Consider the following 15,203-nt stretch of genomic DNA (forward strand, 5'->3'; position numbering starts at 1 on the left):
TACCGAGCTTTCTCCTGATAGTAATGACTCCTACACTACACCTAAAGAATGCAAGAAAACGGGAAAACTACACAAAATAATGGCTTTCGTGCAGTCTGTCAAATCAAACGTCAAGAACGTAATTGTCTCCCCAGGTTACCGCTGAGAAACCCAGTCAGGCTTCAGTGCAGCTTTCCCCCATTAAGGAGAAATTAGTTCCATTTATAAAGCTTTATCAATATATCAATATGAAGCTTTGTCAAGGGACAAAGCTATGACAGAGGCTTCATTCAGTATACTCTTCCGAACACTGCCAGAAAGTCGAGCACAATTCTTTGCAGAAAAAAAAAGAAAAGTTCCCACGTAGCTCTAGCGGGACTTGATTTTAAACGCTAAAACGTTTTTTAAAACCATTAAAAAAAAAAATTTTAACCCTCACAGGACCCGACTGGGTTACAAAATGTGTCCACTTAAAAAAGCCGGTCAAAAAATAAGTAGATAGAAGTAAAAATAAAATAAATTCAATTAAAAATTCAATTGAACGCCGGCCAGGGAGGGAGCCCGCGCCCCTGCCGGGGTCCCGGGCGTCAGGTGCAGCGACGCGGGCACAGCCCAGACGCTCCCGCGGCGGCGCGGCCCGCGCTGCTCAACCGTCGCGGAACTCGTCCCACAGAGCGTTGCCCACCCGCCGCGACCGTTAGCGGGCACCGGCCGCCCCGTCCCGCGGGCGGAGGCGAGCGGCGGCCCGCGGCGGGCGGCCTGACGGGCGGGCGCGCTCGCGGCGGGAGCCTGAGGCGGGGGAAGGCCGGCGCCCGGCCTCCTCTCACGCGGGCCGCCCCGCTCCCTCCCGGCCGCCGCCGGGCCCCCGGCCTTAGGACCGCGCGGGAGCCGCCGAGAGGGAGGCGGCCGGGGAGCGGCGGGGCGGGGCCTCGCGCGGAGGGGCGGCGCCGGGGGGCGGGGCGAGCTACGCCACGGCGGCCCGGGCCGCTGATTGGCCGAACGGCCTGCGCGGAGCCCGCCAGCGTCTCCGCCCGGCCGCTCCTCATCTCCGGCCCGCGGCTGGGTCCGCACCGGCTCGGGAGGGAACCGCTCGGGTGCCACCGCCGCCGCCACCGCCGCCGCCGCCGCCGCCCCAGGGGGAGCGCGGACGCCGCGACGACAGGGAGGCGGAAGGAGGACACGCTCGCTCGCCGGCGCGGAGCCCCGAGGGCGGAGCCGCCGCGGGCACGCCCCGCCTCGGGCCCGAGAAGACGTCGCGGGCGACCCCGCCGGCCGGCCGCCGCCCCCCGCCGCGGCCCAGACCCGCCCCCGGCCCCGGCCCCCCGCCGGCGGCATGGAGGGGCCGCGCTCCTGACGGCCGCGCCCGGCCGCTCCCGCACGCCCCCGCTCGCATGTCCGCGCCGCGCTAGCCGAGGATGCTGAGGATGAAGCTGCCGCCGAAGCCGACGCAGCCCGCCGAGCCGCCGCCCGAGGCGGACGAGCCCGAGGCGGACGCGCGGCCGCGCCGCCGCCGCGACGGTCGCGCCCCGCTGCCGCCGCCGCCGCCGCCCGCGGGCCCGCCGCGGGGACCCCCGGCGCCCCCCGCCGCGCCGCCGCCGCCGCCCGCCCGGGGGCTCGGGCCGCCTGTTGCTGGCGGCGGCGGCGGCGGCGCGGGGCCCGCGGCGGCGCTGCGGGAGCAGGAGCGCGTGTACGAGTGGTTCGGGCTGGTGCTGGGCTCGGCGCAGCGCCTGGAGTTCATGTGCGGGCTCCTGGACCTGTGCAACCCGCTGGAGCTGCGCTTCCTGGGCTCGTGCCTGGAGGACCTGGCGCGCAAGGACTACCACTGCCTGCGCGACTCGGAGGCCAAGGCCAACGGCCTCTCGGACCCGGGCCCGCTGGCCGACTTCCGCGAGCCCGCCGTGCGCTCGCGCCTCATCGTCTACCTGGCGCTGCTGGGCTCGGAGAACCGCGAGGCCGCCGGCCGCCTGCACCGCCTCCTGCCCCAGGTGGACTCGGTGCTCCGGAGCCTGCGCGGCGGCCGGGGCGACGACGAGCCGGACGCCGACGGTGACGCCGACGGCGACGGCGACGACGATGCGGAGCTGGACGGCTCGGGGCCGGAAGGCGGCGGCGGCGGCGGCGGGCTGGGCGCGCGGGCCCAGGAGGAGTTGCTGCTGCTCTTCACCATGGCCTCGCTGCACCCGGCCTTCTCCTTCCACCAGCGGGTCACGCTGCGGGAGCACCTGGAGCGGCTCCGCGCGGCGCTGCGCGGTGGCCCCGAGGACGCGGAGGCGGAGCCGTGCCGCCTGGCCGGCCCCTGGGCGCAGGTAAGGTGGGCGACGCCCCCCACCCTCGCCCGCCAGAACGGAAGCCTCGGGACGGCTCCTGCGTGACGCAGAACGCCGGGAGCGCGCCCCCCGCCCCCGCCCGGGGGTCTAGGGAGCGGCCACTGGGGGCACCAAAGCCCAGCGCGGGGGGTGTCGAGCGGGGGGGCTAGGGCCACCGCTCCGGGTGCACGGACCTGCCCGCCCCCACGTGGAGCGAGACGGTCGGCACCCAGGGCCTGGGTCCAGGCATCGGAGGGTGCCCCGAGAAGTAGCTTGGACGGTCGCGGAAGACCCCAGACCGGCCCAGGGACTGGGGCCCGGGATGCCCGCCGGGATCGGGGTGGCACAGATGGGCCCCATTGAGTTCGACACGAAGTTGTAGTGGCGGACACAGGTGGACCAGTTGTCGCAGCTACTACGTGTGATGTTTACGGGCGGGAGAGCGGACTCGCCTAGGCCCGGTGGGGAGTATTTGGGAGGGATTGCAGTGGCGGGGGGGGGGGGGGGTCCGAGTGAAAGCTACTTGGGATTGGCTTGTCCCTGTGGCTCGCGCGCAGCCCCTCCCGTCTCTGCAGAGTGCCCTCCGCGCGAGCTGGTCCCCGGGTGGCACGGGGGACGCGCAGACGCCTCCCCGCTTCCTGGCTGAAAGGTCTGCGTGGTTGTGCCCTGTCGTTCGGTGCCCTGGAATGAAAACGGTGCCTTGCGGGTCTCGCCGGCTCCGTGGGCCAGCAGTCACTGGGCATCGGGGCTGGAAGGCGTTGGCAGTGGCCCGCCGAGCCTCGCGCCCGTCCCCAGAGCGTCCCGAGCACGTGCTGTACCTGCGCCGGGCCCGGCTCCAGCCCCCGCCCCGCGCCCCCGGCACCGCGGAGTAGCCGCCGGAGCACGCGCACGGGTCACGGAGGACCGAGTGGGAGTCCCTATTCCCGTTCGGGCCCTGGGTGTGCACTGTAACGGTGACCTTAGCCGGCGGGGGTCACGGGAATGCCCCCAGTGGGGCAGATAGCGTCACTTGGGCTAAAAGGCTTCTGGGTTAGCCGCTGGGCGTCGTCCTCGCCTCCTTGGCATTCAGCACGTCGTGTAGGGGTGGGGGAGGGCGGGCGTGCTCGGGGGACCGCAGCTGGTGCTGGGGCCCGAACCGGGGTCGGAGCGTGCGGGGCAAGCGCCCCGCGAGGAGCTCTCCTCCGGACTGCAGCGTGGGTGGGTGCGTGCGGGCGGGGTGGCGGTCCCCGATTCGCCGCCGGCCCGGACACCCCGCCAGGCTGTCACTCGGCGGGTGCGGGAAGAGGGCTCGGCGGTCACGCGCCGCCGCCGACCGGCCGGCTGGGGGGGGGCGGTGCGGGCGGGGGGATGTCGGGCCCGCGGGCTCCGCCCCGCCCCGCCCCGAGAAATGGCGGCGGCGCGCCCACGTGACCGCGCTCCGCCCCTCCCCTGGGCGTGGCCACGGTGGCCCCGCCTCCCGGGCCCCGGCGGGGCGGGGCGGCGCGGGGCCCCGGGGGACCACGTGGATGGAGTCGCGGGCGTGACGCTGGGACGCGGTTGGTGCGGTGCCCGCTCGCTGCCCCGGAAGTAGCGTAGACGGGTTGGCGCGTTAGGGGCCTCGCCGCCAGACACCTAGCGCCGAGCTCGGTTTCCCTTGTAGCGCCCCGGCCCAGAGGAGGGTTCCGGACTCACTTGCAGGACGAGTCGCGGCGGCAGCGTCCCTTTGTCAAACAGGCGCGTGGCCCGGACAGGTAGAAGCCGTGCTGTGGGCAGCTCCCGCACCCTGGCTTCGCGCGGGTGGTGTGAGCGACAGGGCTGACCGGGCCGCGGACTGGGCCTCTAGAAAGTGGTTCCTTTCAGGAAGAGAGGGCGAGTCAGTGTTTGAAAGGCGGGTCTCCGCGGGCTTTCTCGAGTGGAGGAAGTGGTAGCCTTGGATTTCAGCCGAAACGTTGCCCTGCTTTTAGGAGAGTTTTGTGCATACAAGATGCAGCAGGTAGGCTAGTGGAGGGTGGTGTCCTGGGAAAAGTGCTGCATGTAGTTGACTTGTTAGAAAGTTTTTACTGCTGTGCAGCACAGTTGGAAATACCTATTTGTTAGTTGGTTTATTTATTTATTTCTTTGCTGCGGGGGTCGCGTGGAACACCCAGCCCCGTGCTCCCGGCCTGCTGCTAACTCTCTGCTTAGGGATCGCAGGGTCTCTGGGGGGCTCGGGAAACCCATCTGTGGCGTGGGGGATCCGTCAGGGTCAGGTGACACGTGCGAGGCAAGAGCCCTGCTAGCTGTACTATCACCCTGGCCTAAGACCTGGTTTTAAAAATTGGGGGTGGGGGTGGGGTGTTAATTGGGAACCACTAGATTCTGTGCACTGGGCAATAGCAGCAAAAAACTGCTAAACATTTTTAACATGTTTTCTTCTCTTTCATTGTAAGGTGAAAGAAACCAAGCATATTTTCATACCCAGAGAAAGTTAGGATATGGACATTTCGAATTTGGAGATTTACACTTAACTAGCAACACACACACAAATGTAACCTAAATTGCTGGACTGCCATAGTAGTAGTTAATGGTTATGTCTGACAGACCCTTTCTTTAAAGTCAGCTTTCCTGTTACCTTTATACAAAGTTTATTGTTACTGTAACAATTTTGCAAAGTTTTTTTAGTGAGATTATTTTTTTATAAATGGTCCATGCCCTCTTCTTTGGGGGTGCTAATCTCCAGAGAAACCCCAGATGTGATATTAGATCAGATATTTTAAAAGTCCCTTTTAAAGGGCATTTTTAAGTGAACTGCTCTTAGTGACTGTGAAGTAAACATAAATTTAAACTTTACAAAAGTGTTTTCTCCTAGTGTGTATGTATTAAGTATAAAATCTGAGGAGGCCAAGTACTTCAGCCGGTTTTTAACAATATAGAAGGAAACTTAAGGGTCAGTGTGAATACGCCTCTTCAGCAGCTTGAATATTTATTACATGGCAACCATAATTTTAGTAAGAACAGTAACTTAAAAGATGGGCCTAGGGAGGCTGGAGTGCAGCAGGACGCATGCTCGCTGGGAGGGCCTGGCCAGCACAGCAGGAGTGGCCCCCAAACAAACTTCCAAACAAAAAAGGGGACTAGACCCAGCACAGGGGACCCCAACAATAGTAATTTAAAAAAAAGAATCTGTCAAGGAGTTGGGCTAAGGGTGGGTGGAGATTGGTGGAGGGTGACTGAACAGTGAGATTGGAGGTGGGAACATTGTGTGCCTGAAACCCTAGTTTAAAAAAACTGTAAATCAGTGTCTGAGTTTTTTTTTTTTTTTATTGAAAAGAAAAAAAATCCTGCTTAATGGAAAGGTGACTTAGTGGCAATCACTCACATTGTATATGTACTCAGAATGTTGAAGTATAAAGCTGCTCTTTTGAGCCCTATGCAATGTTATAAATTAGTTACCTCATTAAAAATAACAAAAAGAGGGATAAGCTTATCAGAATTTCAATTGTATTAGGCACTAAAAGACGCTTCCTAAAAATTACTTTTCAAAAGAACTACTCAACGTAGTAGTAGTACCTATTTTCACAAGGTTTAAAAAAAAATCATCAATTTGTCTTTGGAGCAGTGGATGCTGTTTGAGCTTTGCTCGGCTCTAAGGGAGGGTTGGTAACTGAGATTAAGATTGCTAGAATAAAAGCGGACCAGAGCTGGAAGAGTGTTTGTGCTTCTCAGTATAAGTTAATAGCGGTGGATCAGAGTTGAGCCTTGGTTGGTATGTGGTAGTAGAGGAGCCTGGAGTAGAACTTAACCCTGCGCGTTTTGTGGGAAATTTTAGGGTATTTGGCTGCAGCAAAGAAGAAAAGCAGTTGAATTTTATATTCCTTTTGGAGAAGGGACTTTTTTGAGTATCAGAGTTAAGTGTGAGTTTTTAGCAAATGGGAGCTTTTGGTTAGCTTTCTCCAGTTGCTTACATTTTTTTTTCTGCAGTCATTTTCTTAGGTAAGAAGCGCTTAGGGAAGAATTTCAGATTGCGTTTGGAGAGGATGGTGGCAGGCAGTGGAGAGAAAGCGAATTCTTCTCAGATGAACGAGATTAAAGTCGTGTGCTTCTTGTTTCGGAGTTTCCTACTTTTCCGTGACTAGGAGGCAGGGATTGTGTTGTCGGGCTACGGAGACTTTCCGGAAGAGTGATGGTCAGCCTTCCAGAGCAGGCGCGCTTCACTGAGACTGCTCTGTGGAGCACTGGGCCCTCAGAACCCCTCAGCATCTGGGTTTTTTTTTTTTTTCTCTTCTCTTTTCTTTTGGAGAGGGGAGCCATCCTAAGCAGCTGGGTGCTCTCCCAATGATGCTCGGCCAGCTGGGCTGGGCCGTTAAATGCTGTGAACCACCAGGGTCATCCTCGCCGTGCTGGGGGCCATGTGATACGAGGTTCTGTATCCTTGACTCCAGAGTTCACCCCCCCCCCCCACCGCGCCTCAGTCTTAGCTATAAAAGGAGGACAGCAAAATCCTTTGGAGGGTAGGAGGACAGCAAAGTCCTTTGGAAGGTGTGGAGGTTAAACTAGCAAGTTAAGTAAATTAAGAATCTGGAGAAAATAGTACAGCAGGTAACACACTTAGCTTGCATGTAACCACCCAGGGGTTGGTCCCTAGCACCATATGTAGTCGTCTGAGGCAGTCTGGAGTGACCCCAAAAGCCAAAAAAAAAACCCCGACAAAATGAAAAAATAAAATGCACACATACATCCTTGAGCATGAATTTCCCATTGAGAATGATTCTTAGTGCTGTTATCTTTTCAGTTAAGATGCGAACATCTAGATTGTTACACCACTTTTTTTTTTTCAGGAACAGGTTCTCCTTTTTTCCCCACTTAATAAAATAGGTCCATATCATGTATTTGTTTTGTTATCTATTACCATACTTCTAAATATGTTTTAAAAAGCAAATAACAGGGGCTGGAGCGATAGCACAGCGGGTAGGGCGTTCGCCTTGCACGCGGCCGACCTGGGTTCGATCCCCGGCATCCCATATGGTCCCCCAAGCACCGCCAGGAGTAATTCCTGAGTGCAAAGCCAGGAGTAACCCCTGAGCATCGCTGGGTGTGACCCAAAAAGAAAAAAAAAAAAAGCAAATAACAGATAAAATAAGCTCAAAGGAATGTTGGGTCACAGACCATTAAAAATACACCATCAACCCATATGGGATTTGAGGGTTGGGAATAGAGAAAACACTTACTTTGAATTGGGATTAACTTTACCTTCCATGCTTCTATACTTTATTTAAGGAGGGTAGTGGACACCAGTGAAATGATTGGTGTTGGAACATTATACTTATAAAACTCAATCATACCTTTATAACTTTCATGGTGACTCAGTTGTTTTTTTTTTTCTTTTTGGGTCACACCCGGCGATGCACAGGGGTTACTCCTGGCTCTGCACTCAGGAATTACTCCTGGCGGTGCTCAGGGGACCATATGGGATGCTGGGAATCGAACCCGGGTCAGCCGCGTGCAAGGCAAACGCCCTACCCGCTGTGCTATTGCTGCAGCCCCGGTGACTCAGTTTTTTAAAAAAGTTTTTTTTTTTTTTTTTTACCAAAAACTATTTTAAATCTTTATATACGTTTTTCATTTCACTGATGAACCGTAAAGCTATTTCTCAGCTCAGGCTACATAAGTTTTTGGTGCAGAGCACAGACTGCATAGAGTTCATGGATAATTCAGGACTTACATTCTTAACACTTGTTGGGGCGGGGGGGGGGGGGGAGAGGGCGCCTCATAACCTGGTGGTGCTCAGGTGGCTCTCCTGACCCGCACCCAGGGATCACTCCTGGAGGGCTTGGGGGACCGTGTGTGGTGCTGGAGGTGGAGCCGGGCCAGCTGCATATGAGCACGCGCCCCCCTCGCTGTGCCATCGCTCTGGCCCTCTGGATACTTGTTTAATAGATGCGACTAAATCAGCTCATTGTAAAGCTTATTTAGTAGTTCCTGTTTTTTCTTTCTTTTTTTTTTTTTTTTTAAAAGACATGGAAAGCTCAGATGTTTCAGAAAGGGAAGCACCACCCGCGGAGCTGGCACACTGGGCTCTGTTGACTGTTCTTCCTTCCCGAGGACTCAAGCAACTCTCCCTGACTTCCACAGAGCCTTTGTCACAAAAGCCTCTGCAGGCAGACTATGTAAACAGCCCTCCAGAGGGAAGTGCCTGATCCGTGTTTGTGTTACAGGTGGCTGAGCTGCTAGGCTGGGTAGTCTGTTTCCTTCCCTTACGCTCCGGGGAACATTTGGCCTTTAGCGCTCTTCTAAATGTCTTAGCTCCTTAAAAGGGTTTCATGCGCATCCAAGAAATAATTTATTTGAGATCAACTTCAGGTATTGAAAAGGTTACTTTGACAAGTTTGTCTTCCCAATTTTCAATTGCTCAATATAAAACAGGGATGTTATCGTTTATTACCTATAGCTGTTATAAAAATGTGCATTATTATCAATTGAAATGGTCAGACAAGTGTGAGATTTATTGATTGTTCAGAGTGACTAGCACAGTTTGATTACAGTGCATGAACAGAAATAGAGTAGTTTGAAAATAACAGGGATTGAGTTACAGAGCGCCTTGAATGGAAGGTCGGGTGAAAGGAGCAGGCTGTCAGCAAGTTGCACCGGAGTCAGTGAACCCTGGTGTGCACTTGCCTGTGGCCTCGCTCCCCGAACTGTCCACTGTCGCCTTAAGTTTACTGTGTATAAAAGGAGCGCACCGTTGATTACTCAAGAAATCTTAGACTCGTGCTATTCTCTCAATGGTACCATTATATTTCTGTGTACTCGGATTGGCTTGATAATATTTTTGCCCCTCGTATCCCGAGTCCGCTCGTTCTTCCTTGCCAACAGCAGACTCCTTGGGGCCTTTATGCCTACGTCTACCACTGCTGCCACTAGTGGAGACAGCCGCTAGACCTATTTTCTTTTTTTTAAATGACTTTTGAGGTTTTTCTTTTCTTTTCAACCTCTTTGCGCGCTCACCAAGACTAATTCTTTTATCAGTAGCTTAATTGAAGATACAGGATCTGTGATGGGCAGACCCTTCCCCTTCGTTAGAAGGGACACCCTCCCTTGGCCCCTGAATCCTGACAGATCGGAGGAATGAGATACGTCTAGCAAGATCAGAGTCAGCAGAAATGAAGTTGGTTTCCCCAGACTTTCCGCCTCCTCCTTCCAATTAGGCTGACTTTTGGTGTCAGTGGTGCGCAGGGCTTAATCCCAGCTCTGCTCTCAGGGGTCCCTTCTGGTTGGGGCTCAGGGCACTATGTGTAATGCCAGGAACCAGGCCCACTTGGGCTGCATTCAAGACAAGTGTCCTACTCAGCGTACGATCCCTCCAGCCAGACTTACCTGCATTTCGGCAGTATTTACGCAGACCACATTTTCTCACGGTGATCTATAGAGCTGACCTTTGATAGGGGTGGGAAGTCAAAATCTCCTTCTGCCGCAGCCTTCCTTTCATGGAAAGCTGGTTCCTTTCATCACGTCTTACGTGATGCTCTCTGGAGCAGTTGTCTCTACCATGGGCTTCTCTGAAAATTCTCCGCTGTCACTCATTTCCAGGAGTGTGTATGTTTGTACTGTAATTTGAAGCTACTGCCGTGATCCTTTGAATTAATTTTCATAAAAAATGGACTTATCCTACTGAATTTTAAGTCCCTCAGTGTTCAGACATCATGGTCAGTATTGTAGATCAGTGACATCTTCATAGTGATTTTCTGTGCTCTGACTTTGTAGATTGAGCTCTGGAAATTGCCATTATGATAAATTTAAGACAATATGCATCAGGTAGTATTGTTCTTGTTTGTATTAGATTATACTTATCAGCAATGTTATTAGAATACTTGCAGCTGTGCTATAATCACAGTTGTTTGGGAAATCATAAAAGGATTGTTTCTTTAGGTACAGAGTACAGTATAGGTTCAAAGTGAATCTTCAATGGTGAATGTTGAATCGTACATTTGCTAATTACTATTTCATAATCAGACCATTTGTATATTTCCAACATGAACTAAACATGTGCCTAGCACATGGGATATTTTGGTCCATGAATTGGCTCATACCTATAGGTGATATTTTGGTAGAATGCAAAAACTAATAGACATTGTAGCTGTCAGGAGACCTTACTGCTGATTTTCAGTTTATAGTTTGCTTCAGAAATGGAGGATCAGATGTTTCTGTGAGTTGCTTACGATAAGAATGTTAAGAACTTTGGTCACTGAAATGAGCAACCTGAAATCTTTGAAGAGTTATAAAGTGCCATCTTTGTGCTTCTTGGAAGGATTGTCTGAATTGGAGTCTTAAGAATTTAACTTCCATGATATATATATATATACATATACATACATGCATACATTATATATATAATATATATATAGTCTCAGAGAGCCTGGCAAGCTACCGAGAATATCATGCCTGCACAGCAGAGCCTGGCAAGCACCCCGTGGCCTGTTCAATATGCCAAAAACAGTAACAATAACAGTTCTCATTCCCCTGAAAGAGCTTCCAATCTTTGGGAAAGACAAGTAAGGAGAGGCTGCTAAAATTGCAGGGCTGAGACAATTGGAGACGTTACTGGCGCCCACTCGAGTAACAGTGATACAGTGATACAGCAGTGTAATTGTTTTGGTATCAGAATTCGCCTTTTGGAACTGCAGTGGTGCTGGAAGGATCAGCATGGTGAGATGTGAAGGAGAGTGCCGTGGTGTCTGAAGAATACTTCTCCAAGAGTTCAGAACCAGGTGAGGGCGTGTGTTGCGATGCGCCTAGGTAGCATTAGTCAGAACCCCTAATGCAGTAATTCCCAGCACGGATGTTTATCAACCTATAAGTCACTATGAAGGATTCTCCTCAGTTTCTACAGGTTCTTGGAATGTGTCTCCAGGGGGAGGTAGGTGGAGTCTGCCACAGGAGCCAGGAGTCCCAGCAGCGCCATCGTTTCCAAGCTTCTGCTCCCGGGGGCCCTTGCTCTCTAACTCTCCTCTTTACCTGGGAATCCCTGCCCTCCCCTTCCTCTCCTCTGTGGAGTAGAGCTGTAAACGCAAGGGCCCTAGGAAGGCTACCTGTTGGCCAGAAAGGCTTAGGGTTCACCCGCCTTAAATTCTCTTATGTTTGGGGCTGGAGTGATAGCACAGCGGGTAGGGCGTTTGCCTTGCATGCGGCCGACCGGGGTTCGAATCCTAGCATCCCATATGGTCCCCTGAGCACCGCCAGGGGTAATTCCTGAGTGCATGAGCCAGGAGTGACCCCTGTGCATTGCCGGGTGTGACCCAAAAAGCAAAAAAAAAAAAAAAAAAAATTTCTCTTATGTTCACGGGTTTGTTCTGTCTTCTGAAGGCCATGGAGCAGGTTGCAGTCTGGAAACAGGTTGACTTGGAGCCACCTATCACAGCTTGCTGTAGCAGTTGTTAAAAGCTTGGGCTTTAATGTTAACCGCTGATGTTTAGAACTGCAGTGGGGAGACAGACCCAGAAGGTGCTTGAGCTGTGTGTTGTACATGCGTGAGGCCTCAGGACTCCGAGTGATCCAGGCTCTGCAGCTTCTTCCAGCCTGACCTGCACAGTCCCCAGACGTCCCTTCCGTCATGTTCTGTTGACCAGGCCAGTCTCGCAAGTCCGCCCAGACCTGCCTTCCAGTGGGAAGAATATCAGGGGATTTTTGACTGTCCTTATTCTTTTGCTCATGAGAATTTCATAGAATGGGGGTCAGAGTGACATCACAGTTAGTGGGTAGGGCGCTTGCCTTGCACAGTGGCCCGGTTTGATCCCTGGCACCCAAGATGATCCACCAGGAGCCATCCCTAGGCGTAGTCAGGAGTAAGCCCTGGAACCGCTGGGTATGGCTCAAAAAAAAAAATCTTCTCTTTTGTAGAATGTTATTTCAGAGTGCTTATTACTATATTCTAAGTTTCATTTTGTAGGTAGAAAATAGGCAGTTAAAAATTCAGTAAAAAATATTGGAATCTTTGTTTTTTGTGACTTTAAAGTGGAGGCAGACTTGGCATTTTATAATTTACGGTGTGTGTCAAAGAATTAGAGAAAACATTCGGAACATTATTAGATGAGCTAAAATAAACTCACCAGTTTCACCTTTGTGAAAATAAAGCAAAGCTCAGTGGGCCTTTTTCTTACGTGTTTCCAGAGAGGAGCCTCCTGTGAGCCGTCCGCCAGTTGGGACTCAGCCCAGCGCTACACTCGGCTATGAAGTGCTGTTGGGCTTCATGTGTGAAACTTTTGGGGGAGCATCTGTAGAGTGAAGGAGATGTGCAAGTCCCTGGCCAGGTGCTCTTAGAGGTTTCGGGCATGAGTTACAGACACAGTGCCAGGAGTACACACTCCCAAGCCAGGGCCTGGCCTTAGGGTTGGAAAAACTTTTGGAGCAGAGCAATAGCACAGCGGCAGGCGGCTTGTCTCGCACAGGGCTGGCTGGGGGTTCATCCTCCGTATCCCGGAGGGCTCCTCAGACTGATCCCTGAGAGCAGAGCCAGGATAAGCCCAGAGCACTGCCAGTGGCGGCCCCAACACGAGACAGCGCAAACCCTTTCGTATTCCTGGAGCAGTGTCTGCTTGTCGCTGGGCTGGCACTGCAGTAGTCCTTGTCAGGTGCAGCTGGCAGGCAGTCCCTTGCTTTCCCACGGGAGCTGAGCTGACCTGAGAAAATGGATGTCACTCTAGTAAATCCCATTAAAGCCGTGACGAGTGCTCTGAGCATGAGGCGCTCTCCCACGGAAGGTGGCGACTGGAGAGGCAGGGCACGCACAGCCGTGCCCACGTGTTGGGGCCAGCGAGACTCAATTCTCATCTCTCGAGCTAAAATGTTGTGATAAAACATCTTTTTTGGGGGCCACACTGGGCGGTGCTGGGGGGTTGTTTGCAGCACACAAAGCTTGCCACATGTGATTGAATTCTCTGAACAGAGCTGAGAGAGAGTACAGGAGGTAAGATACCGCGCATGGCTGCTTTGACCTGACCCCGGTTTGATTCTTAGCACTGCAAAACCTAAGAATTTGTAACATTGATAGGTGCTAATGGGGCAGTGGAACTTGTAGGTATTTCATAGGCTGATGAAGTTAGGCCCATGATTTTTCTCTGTAGGTTATTCATTTGGGGGGGGTGGGGGGGCACACAGGCAGTACTCGGGGTTTACTCTTGACTATGTTCAGGGCTCAAGAAATAACAGAATATATTTCTTTTTTTTTTTTTTTTTTTTTTGCTTTTTGGGTCACATCTGGCAATGCACAGGGGTTACTCCTGGCTCATGCACTCAGGAATTACTCCTGGCAGTGCTCAGGGGACACATATGGGATGCTGGGAATCAAACCCGGGTCGGCCACATGCAAGGCAAACGCCCTACCCACTGTGCTATCGCTCCAGCCCCTATTTTTTGTTTTTTAAATTGTGTTCTTGAAATAACTCAGATGTTAAAAATGTGATTTTGAAGCAAAACTTTTCTCAGAGTTGTTTTATATTTGCAGAAGCAGCATAATGAAATATAAATATTTTTATTTTAGAATTTGTATTGTCATAGGATGTGCGTTTTTAACCCTTTTCGGGTGTCAGTTTAGTGTAATATTAAGTTCATTCGCAGTTTTACGTAACCACCACCACCACCACTGTCAATGGATCCCAGAACTTTTCTTTCATTGCAAACTGAGTCTCTTAACTCTTTAAGGAGTGCTCGCCGTCCCTTTCCCCTGCCCCCTGGAGTCACTCTTTACTTTATGCACTCAGTGAGGAACCTCTTGAGAGTGGACCCAGGTAGTGTATGTCCTTTTGTGCCTACTTTACTCAGTATGGTATTCTCAAAACTTGTTCTTATTGTGGCTTCTACCTGAATGTGACTTGTTTGTTCCTGGGCCACACCTGGTGATATTCACAGCTTACTCATGGCTCTGTGCTCAGGGATCATTCCTGGTGGGGCTTGGGAGACTAGATTAAACCCTAGTCACCTGCATACCTCATTAAACCCTAGTCACTTGCATACCTCTGTACTGTCAGTCCCAGAATGTTGTTACTTTCTATGGCTGCATACTATTTAGTTGTATCACACCTCACTGTGCTTAGTTGTTTATCACTGGACATCTGTTTTTTTGGTTTTGGCTATCAAGAATAATGCTGGTTTGGGGCTGGAGTGATAGCATAGCGGGAAGGGCATTTGCCTTGCACTCGGCCGACCCGAGTTCAAATCCCAGCATCTCATATGGTCCCCTGAGCACAGCCAGGGGTGGTTCCTGAGTGCAGAGCCAGGAGTAACCCCTGTGCATCGCCAGGTGTGACCCAAAAAACAAAAAAAAAAAATAAAAAAAAAAGGTAGTTTGACATTTATGAACAAATCATCTATTTGAGTCCCTGTTCTTAGCTCTTTTTGGGCTGGAGCGATAGCACAGCGGGTAGGGCGTTTGAACCTGGGTTCAATTTCTCCGTCCCTCTCGGAGAGCCCAGCAAGCTACCGAGAGTATCCCACCCGCACAGCAGAGCCTGGCAAGCTCCCCGTGGCGTATCTGATATGCCAAAAGCAGTAACAACAAGTCTCACAATGGAGATGTTACTGGTGTCTGCTTGAGGAAATCGATGAGCAACAGAATGACAGTGACAGTGACAGTTCTCAGTCCCTTTTTGCACACCCGGAAGAGTTCCTGGGCTTCTCATTCCATTTTGCCTTTCTGAGGAACGGCCGTGCTTCCTTCCAAAGTGACTGCACCCATTTCTCATTGCTCTGTACACAACTTCCAATTTTGCATCCTTTTTCGTTTAAAAAAGAGTTACTAATAATAACCATCTTTGCTTTGTATTCCCCTAGTAAAAAATTACAGGTTTTATTTTGTGTAATTTTCATTTATGTTTCAGGATTTAAAGATAGTGGCCACACAGTGGTCCTGTGGGATTCAGGGCCTCTCCTGGCTGTGCGCACCTGTCCGTACAGAGCTTTCAGACCTCC

The 15,203-nt window shown here is 52.5% G+C and overlaps 1 protein-coding gene across 1 annotated transcript in view; it reads left to right on the forward strand.

Annotated features, from left to right (window-relative positions):
- Positions 1–1,015: 1,015 nt before the first annotated feature.
- The window catches only part of ZCCHC2 (zinc finger CCHC-type containing 2), a 52,691-nt gene continuing 38,503 nt past the window's right edge, over positions 1,016–15,203 (forward strand). Inside the window, exon 1 of the mRNA XM_004601986.2 lies at positions 1,016–2,285. Within this exon, the coding sequence (XP_004602043.2) occupies positions 1,395–2,285 (891 nt within the window). The 5' untranslated portion in view covers positions 1,016–1,394. The remainder of the gene's footprint in view (positions 2,286–15,203) is intronic.

This window comes from Sorex araneus, chromosome 2, assembly GCF_027595985.1.
Source record: "Sorex araneus isolate mSorAra2 chromosome 2, mSorAra2.pri, whole genome shotgun sequence".
NCBI classification, from domain to species: Eukaryota; Metazoa; Chordata; class Mammalia; order Eulipotyphla; family Soricidae; genus Sorex; species Sorex araneus.